At 31.9% G+C, this 8,142-nt stretch overlaps 2 protein-coding genes across 6 annotated transcripts in view; both read right to left on the bottom strand.

Annotated features, from left to right (window-relative positions):
• LOC108781078 (serine-rich adhesin for platelets) overlaps positions 1-4,434 on the bottom strand; it is an 8,545-nt gene extending 4,111 nt beyond the window's left edge. Inside the window, exons 1-5 of one of the 5 annotated variants that reach the window (XM_018548951.1) lie at positions 4,359-4,434; positions 3,310-3,536; positions 2,052-2,185; positions 1,437-1,940; positions 848-1,362 (exon numbers count right to left, since the gene is read on the bottom strand). In XM_018548951.1, coding sequence (XP_018404453.1) covers positions 848-1,362; positions 1,437-1,940; positions 2,052-2,185; positions 3,310-3,337 — 1,181 coding nt within the window. In that variant the 5' untranslated portion in view covers positions 3,338-3,536; positions 4,359-4,434. Of the gene's footprint in view, positions 1-847; positions 1,363-1,436; positions 1,941-2,051; positions 2,186-3,309; positions 3,537-3,894; positions 3,992-4,181 lie in introns of those variants that run through there. The other 4 variants (XM_018548952.1, XM_018548949.1, XM_018548950.1 and 1 more) reach the window with 4 other exon arrangements.
• A 1,583-nt stretch (positions 4,435-6,017) lies between these two features.
• Positions 6,018-7,542, bottom strand: LOC108781085 (transmembrane protein 70 homolog, mitochondrial). Its single transcript, XM_018548963.1, has 3 exons — positions 7,429-7,542; positions 6,339-6,710; positions 6,018-6,263 (listed from the first exon to the last, which is right to left on the bottom strand). Exons 1-3 carry the CDS (start codon positions 7,540-7,542, stop codon positions 6,018-6,020), a joined length of 732 nt encoding a protein of 243 aa, XP_018404465.1.
• Between the last annotated feature and the right edge of the window lie 600 nt (positions 7,543-8,142).

The following is an 8,142-nucleotide window of genomic DNA, read 5'->3' as shown; positions in this document are numbered from 1 at the left end:
AGAGTCATTGCCAGAAATGTACACCAATATGATACATTCCCTATCTTCGTCTTAAATCTGTCTTTCCTTGTTATTTTTATTATTATATCCTTTGACTTTCTATTCCAACGACATTATTTTATCTTCTTTAGCATTGATACGTGTTTTTGACAGCTGCAAAGTATCCTATTTTATTACACCTAACATATTTTATAATAAATTGACGAAGAATTACTTGTACACATGGATTTATCACAATTTTTATTTTATTTTTGACAAGGTATATATGACTTTTATATTTGTATTAGATTTTAATATTTTGTGACAAGGTTAATAAGACATTTAGTATTTGAATTTTTTAAACAATGTTAAATTTTATACTTTTATCAGGATCAAAGATAAAAAAACACATATGAAGTCCAAGTTCAAAATGTATACACGGAATCTATGATTTTTTAGTATTATGAAGATTGTATAACTATAGTTTAATTTTAATGAATATTGTTGTATCATTGAAAATGATCCGATCGGTGTCGAAACGTCTGAATTTGTATTATTGTATTAATATATGAATTAAAATAATTTGTTAGATTAAATTGGCTCTACGCCCTAGTTACATTTTTATATTTAAATTTACAAATTTCAAATTATTGGGGAATATATTTCAGATTATTAATTGCTAAATAGCCGTTTATATTTATGTATAATACAGCCCATTAAAAAACTTGATATAAATTAATTATTAAAAAATGTATAAACTATAAAAGAAATTATAATGAGTAGCTTTTTTGTAAATAATAAATAAATAAAATTGTGTATTTTCGAATCAAATAGAAAAAAATAAATCTAGTGTAGAATCTTTGCTCACCTATGTGAACTTCTCAATACACGTTGATGATGTGTCGATCTTTCTTCTCCATGCAGAGTCACATTAAAGTCTTTCTTATCTTCTCCTTTTATACTGATATTACTTTCCGTAGGACTAGTTGTACCACTAGTTGATTGGCTTGGATCTTTCTCGGTCGAATCGCTATTTGAACTAGCGACTACATAGGGCAATTGATGACTTCGACTTGCAACATTTTTACCATTCCTATTGCCTTGTTCCTGTTCTGATGCTGTGCTCTGTGGAATAACTATCTTTAAAGGTGGTACTTTAGGAGCAGAATTGGAATCTAAACATTTCAATCGGTCTTCCTCGCTGTCAGATTCGAGTGGCGCTGGAGTACCGTTCTTCGTACTCGTCGAACTAGAAGTATTCGAAGGTTTCGGACTAGTGGCCATTGAAGAGGCACTAGGACTTTTTCTGTCCGTATTGGAATTCGTATTTTGATTTCCTTTACCAGATGCCATTCCAGATCCTTGCTTAGTAGATTTTATACACTACAAGAAATTAAATATCTTAACATGTACAACCGCAGAAAAATGTTACGCGGTTAAGTGATATCAATTCTTACCTTTTCACTACTGGTAGAATTTCTACCAGTACTTTGTCTTCCCGTTGGATTATTTTTTGTGTTTTCCTTTGCGCCCTCAGAATCCTTGCGCTTTTTTCGTCGATTTTCCTCGTCTTGCTCCTCCAAATTGTCGCCCTCAAAGATACGTTTCGCTGAAGGTGAAGACGTTGAGACAGCGGACACTTCGTCAGTAGAAGTCAAAGATACCATCGTTGCTTCATTGACAGGTGTCGACGAGCTACCAGTAGTGGACACATTATTTCCACTATTTTGGCTACCTTGAACAGTTGAGGATTTGCCGCTACCATCCTTGTCTTTATCCAGATTAGGATTCGGAGATGAACTTGCACCTCTCACCGGTGTCGGTTCTTTGGAGCTTTTAAACTCGTATACATCACCACTGTCAGTAGATGACGACATATTGCCGGTGCTTAAAACGGTATTAGAATTTGCCGATGAGACATTAATCGGCATCTTCGATGAAGTCTCCATTGAACCTTGACCCTGTATTCAATATTTACTAATAAAGTGTTTAAATTACTTCTCCTTTAAATCGATTTTTTTCACAATCAATATTACGTTGTGATAACAAAATCAAATTGCACTGATATGTACCTGTATGCTTACGTTGCTCTGGCGGAAGTTTAAATTACTACCTCCTTTCTTCTCATCCCTCGCTCCTCGTATCTGGTTGAGTCGGAGCGTCACCCTTGGCGAGCTTCCAGACTGCCCAGTTCCGGATCTGTCAACTGAAAGAACAAATGTTAATCACAAAAATAATGACGGGATGTAAAGAAATAAAAGCATATGCATACTCTCTCTACTATTACTCTATTCGTAATTTCCTGAATACTTAAAATAAAATACATATTCTTGTGTATTTTTTTATTTTAGCAATATATAATATTATATATTGCTAAAATAAATATATTGCTACAATATTATAAATTATATATTGCTACAATATTATAGTTTAACTAAAAATGCACTGAATCGTAAAATCACGGATGATTATTCGAATTAACAAATATCGCGTCGATAACCTTGATCTTAACATATGTTATCAAGGTCATGATCTGTCCAAATGGCCTTCAAAAGATATAATGACGTTCAAAAGTGACCTTTAAAAGGTATAAATAAAAACAAATAATAGGTCTTTTGATAAGCAAGCGAATATTTAACTGACACCTATCTTTCTATCCTGGATCTTCTATTACTTACCTGGCTAATGTTTATCGCTTCCTAATAAGACATTTCATATTGTTTAATAAATTGTTTTTAGTTTTATTGTTTGAAAAAATAACAAACATTATAGCAATTACTCTCAGCATAATATCAAAAAGTCTGTTATACATATTTAAAGTCAGCTGTATACACAGCGTTTGATGATGTGTGTCATACCACATGTCTTTGAATAATAAGCGATATTACTGAATACAAGAAATTGTTTTACTATCCAGAGTATATTGGGATTGTTTCAAAATGAATTCTGTTCAGAATGTTCTTATTCAATTATTCTTTAGCTTTCTATTATGTTTTCTAGAGAAAACAGAATAACTCCAGAAAAATGACATTTTTTACTAGAAAATTCGTCTAATGTAGAATAACATTGCCTGTGACAATTGTATGTCACAAGCAATAATAGTAGATGCAGTTCTAGGAAAGTCGTGGAAATTTGGCAAATGATGCACCTGATGCAGCACATCAAGCAAATATCATGTTCACTTCTAAACTTACTTTCAGGACCTTCTTAAAATATATATTTTTTTCATTTTTAGTGCAAAATTGAGGATTTTAAGCAACATGAACAAATCTATTAATTGCAAATTACATGATTTTATCATACAAGTATTCGAATAAAGAAAAAATTCACCTTTATTTTGCGGTGGTGTCCTCCGCATCTCACAGAGAGCTCCACTGTTCTCAGCAACGTGCAATGCAGCGGTTGCGATATTTCCAGCTGTGTATTGCTGTTGATATTGCGTTTGATATTAGTGTTTGAAATGAGCTGTGTTTGCTGCTCGTTCGACAGCACTGCTGTTGCTGATGCGTTTATTTCAGCAGGACACTATGAGTTGTTGGGAGTGGCTGTTATGCTCTCTATAAACAAAGTAGCATCTGTAATGTCTATTTCTGCAAATGAGTTCAAAAGATTTCCATATCGAACTCTTTTGGAGATTTTTTCCTGAAATAGTAGTGTAAATGATGACAATATAGCAAATATTAGTTATTTTCACATACATATAATAGCGCGACACTGAAAGGTTAGAACATCGTTCCACTAATCGATTCACTTAACGGCGCAATATCACTAAGTCTAATCATTAGGAGTTTCTATGAATAATACATCTCTCTTCAAAAATTCAATCAGATTTTTAGTACGTCCACTCCCAGGGATAAAATCACTTTGTGTTAATAGCAATATTACAATTGTTAATCTTGTCAATGAATAACTCACGCAATCGTTTTATTTCTCCAAATCTTGATGTGTCAATGTTCTACAGCTAATAAATTATTTTAAAACTGGCATATTAATTACACACACACATACACACATACACACACATACACAAAAAGAGAGAGAGAGAGAGAGAGATATCAGATTACTTCAATGTGTGATAAAGTATGCTTTCCTTTTAAAGGACACACTCGACACAAACATCGTCCTATCTTTGTTATTCCTTAAATGTCAAAAAGGATAAAACAACATTTGTGTCGAGTGCGTCCTCTAAAAGGAAAGCATACAAATTGTTGCTATTCTTGTCCATTGTATTACAGTATCGATATGAAAATCCAGCGGTATATTGCTATTTCTCGTCTTCCTGACTTAATCAATGTCACAATATTTGATCACTATTCCCTCCCCCTCCCCCCTCCCCTTCGATGACTGATGCTATTGACGATATAAAATATCAAACCTACGATTCTCGTGAAACTGCACGAAACTAATAATAAGATTGCACTGCCATGCAGGAACAAACTCGACTCATTAAAAATTTAAAGTACGTGCGGAGACATCTAACGGTTTGCCAAGGAAAATCTATGTAGGATGAACGTTATCCGACATATACGTGATCACGTCTTTCTCACACTGGTGGCCATGTTGTTCAACGCGATAACAGCGCTTCCATGATACAAAATCTTAAGTCGGCGTCTCATGAGGCGTATTTGCCGTGTATTGCTAAGCCCGGATCCTCATACAGACAACAGCGCTTTGACACCGGACGCTGATTGGTGAAAAACGGTTATGGTCTAAGCCCGGATCCTCATACGGACAACAGCGCTTTGACACCGGACGCTGATTGGTGAAAAACGGTTATGAGGATAAATTTAACCCTCGCCACCGGTTTTTCACCAATCAGCGTTTGGTGTCAAAGCGCTGTTGCCCGTATGAGGATCCGGGCTAACACGTAACCAATCAGTAATCGCTGTTATTGGTGTATTCTTTTAGATCTAAAATTCTAATTGGATGATCTAAAAGAATACACCAATAACAGCGAGAGATAACTGTTGAATCCGCTGAACGCACCCATTATTATGCCTGGTTTATGCTTCAGGTCTTAATCCCAAGATCCTAAAATTCAACCAATAAAGCTGCCAGTTCTAACCGAAATTTGAACTCTATTGGCTGAATTTTAGGATTAAGCCTTAAGACCGAAGCATAAACCAGGCATAACATTAGTTAGGCCGGAATTAGACTACGCATTGAAGATTGAAATTTGGCCAATCAAAATAATAGGAGTTAAAATTCCTTTATCCTCATTGGTCAATTTCAATTTTCAATCTCAATCTTCAATGCGTAGTCTGATTCCGGTCAAGACTAGTCATTATTAAAAAATATATTGTTCGCGAATATCAAATTCCGGTAATTCCGTACCATTCCGTATGTATACATTGCATGGGCATAAAAATCGGCGGACAAACGTAAAATAGGTCAAACCAATCACGAGTGTTCCGCCAATTCCGCATAAGTTCCGCGCAATGAGATCGCGCCATAAAATACAAATTTTTTTTCTTTAAAAATTATTTTCCATATAATTTTTGTTTTTACAGTAGATAATTTGTTTTTTAAGTAGAGAATTGGTGTTTTAAAGCAGAAAATTTAGCCTATTCTACAATGCTTTTTGTTTCTTGTTTCTTGCTATCAGACAGATTTCTGCCTGTATATCTGCCAACTTTAACAATTAATATCTTGGTTCATGAAACAGAGTGACATTTTTTTGTCAGATTCGTTCATTTTGTACAAAAACGCATCGAATGAAACCAATTTTATCAAAATTAGAAGTGAGAACACTGAATTCAATGATTACCTTTTTCTCTTTCATATACATACAAGGAATTAGTTTTTTAAGTTTTAGCTACCATTTTCAAACACTTTTTTTTTTTTTATAAAAATTCATATATCTTGCAGCATGATGATTCTAATAATTTTTACAGAATATATATAATTTATAATACTAATTTTTTAGTACTAGGATATAAATATTTTGTTACATTAGTACTTTATAAATACATGTATAAAATATTCATGTAAAAAGAAACCGAGGTATAAATGAAGTATGCCTTAAAGCTACCTTGTAATTATTTTTTATTTTTATTTTCTTTACAGTCATTTTGACTCTTCTCTTTACAGTGTATTGGGACTGTTTGATTAAAATTAGTATGTAATTTAAAATCTATTGGTTTATCATATCCCATTATACGAATATAATGACTAGAGTCATAGAAAAATTTTTGTTCTAAAAATAAAGGAACATTCCTTATAACACAATTTGTAAACATTCCATTTACATCAGGTACTACTACATCTTTTGGTGTAAATGTGAGCTGAAATATAATTCATTGTTACATGAGATACAGAAACATTCTGTAGAAATATACTGTATGAAATTTTTTAAATACCTTTTTTGTTCTGGCGAACAAACTATAAGTATTTGCAATATATGTATCTTCTTTTGCATTATAATACAAATATGTTACATATTTTTTCGTTATCATATGTATTAATAAAGGAGTAGTTATTGCAAAAAATCCGATACATGCAAATATTCCTAAAACAACTCCTATATTATCATTCTCTATAGCTTTCATATAAAGAAATGGCTGAACTAATAAGCCACCAGAAGAGGTTAATAATGAAAAAAGCTTGAGTAATTTAATTTGTTTTGTTAAGGGTCCATAATAAATTTCAGTTTTTCCAATAGTTTTCCGATAATCTTGAGAAAAGGAATTTACAGTATGACAAACTCGTATATTATGTGCTGCAGAACATTTCTACAAAATTTAAATTTCTTTAATATTATAACAACATTTTAATCAATGAAATAATTTATTTCAATAATAGTCTAATAGATTATTGTGAAGAAAATGGGCTTCCTCACTGATTTCGGTGAAATTAGACTCATTTAATATGTTTTTGCACAAAATGAATGAATTTGGCAAACAAAAAAGTATCGCTTTGTCCCATGAACCGAGATATCAATCGTTAAAGATGAACGTTATTCGATCTGATAACTTTAAACTGTAGTTTGTTACATATACAACCACCATTTCACTGCTTTAAACACATAAATTCTCTGTTTTGTCAGTGAATTTATGTTCGTAAAGCAATGTTTTTGTAAATGTGTTTGTAAATCAGTGAATTTGTGTTAAAGTAGAGTATTTGTATAATTTTGTGACTGTGACAGATGATCCAACCTGAATAATAATCATCTTTAACGCTTAATACCTCGGTTTATGAGACAGAGAAACACTTTTTTTGCCAGATTCATTCATTTCGCACAAAAACGTGTTGAATAAGTCTAATTTCATTGAAATCGGTGAGAAAGTCCATCTTCTTCACAATTACCATCTAAAATGCATCTAGGAATTGCGCCGAAATAACTTAGTATGCATTTTTGCTATAATATACGTAACAAACTACAGTTTAGAGTTATCAGGTCGTAATTCCTAAACGCACCCCTGTTTAAATAGTATAAAAATTTATTCTAACCTCAAAATTGTAATCATACATGGTATAAGCCAAAATACGGCACTTCAAATTATTAAAATCCTTAATAACAAATCTCTTTTGACTAAATGCATAAGCTCGTAATATAAACGTCATATTTAATATTAATATTAATAAATTAATAAATAGTTTATAATTTTTATAACACTTATCGAATATTCCGTTTACATATAAGTGCGGTAAACGTGGTACAGTGACACGGTTAGAAACAACGGGCCAATACGGACCTTTAAGTCCTTTGCATAGAACACGGAGTATAAAGCATTGTGGGCTTGTTATTCGTCAATTTTGATCATGTGACCTGTCTTTAGCGAATAGTAAGCTTACAATCACTTATAATATTAGTACGATTCATATATATCTAATGTAAGTATAATTTTATATATGTATATAATAAAATTAATAAGTATATCTTTTTAATCAATTTTCTCCAATTTGAATTTAATTTTTATATTGTTATATTTTTTTCCGAACAATAAGTAATGCTTAGTTTGTATAATAAAAAATTTTCAATTTTTGCAGTATTGATATATTTGTAAAATTTTTATATAGATATATATGAAATTAAATAGTATTTAAAATTGTTATTTGTTTTAGTTACAAAAGGACTTAAAAAATTATACGAGAATAAAGCTTGATTCAAAAGCAGCTTTTAAAAGAAAGAGTGCTTCCTCGATTTTTTTACTGTCTGTCAGA

The sequence above is a fragment of the Cyphomyrmex costatus genome, unplaced genomic scaffold, assembly GCF_001594065.2.
Source record: "Cyphomyrmex costatus isolate MS0001 unplaced genomic scaffold, Ccosl1.0 scaffold76, whole genome shotgun sequence".
NCBI classification, from domain to species: domain Eukaryota; kingdom Metazoa; phylum Arthropoda; class Insecta; order Hymenoptera; family Formicidae; genus Cyphomyrmex; species Cyphomyrmex costatus.
This window is presented reverse-complemented; position numbering and strand designations above follow the sequence as displayed.

What these genes read in the sequence shown, in the direction of transcription:
- LOC108781085 (XM_018548963.1), bottom strand. Translation starts at nt 7,542, where the DNA reads ATGACGTTTATATTACGAGCTTATGCATTTAGTCAAAAGAGATTTGTT. An exon ending in TGTATGATTACAATTTTGAG is followed by an intron (nt 6,711 to 7,428) that starts GTTAGAATAAAT and finishes TAAATTTTGTAG; the next exon opens with AAATGTTCTGCAGCACATAA. An exon ending in TGTTCGCCAGAACAAAAAAG is followed by an intron (nt 6,264 to 6,338) that starts GTATTTAAAAAA and finishes ATTATATTTCAG; the next exon opens with CTCACATTTACACCAAAAGA.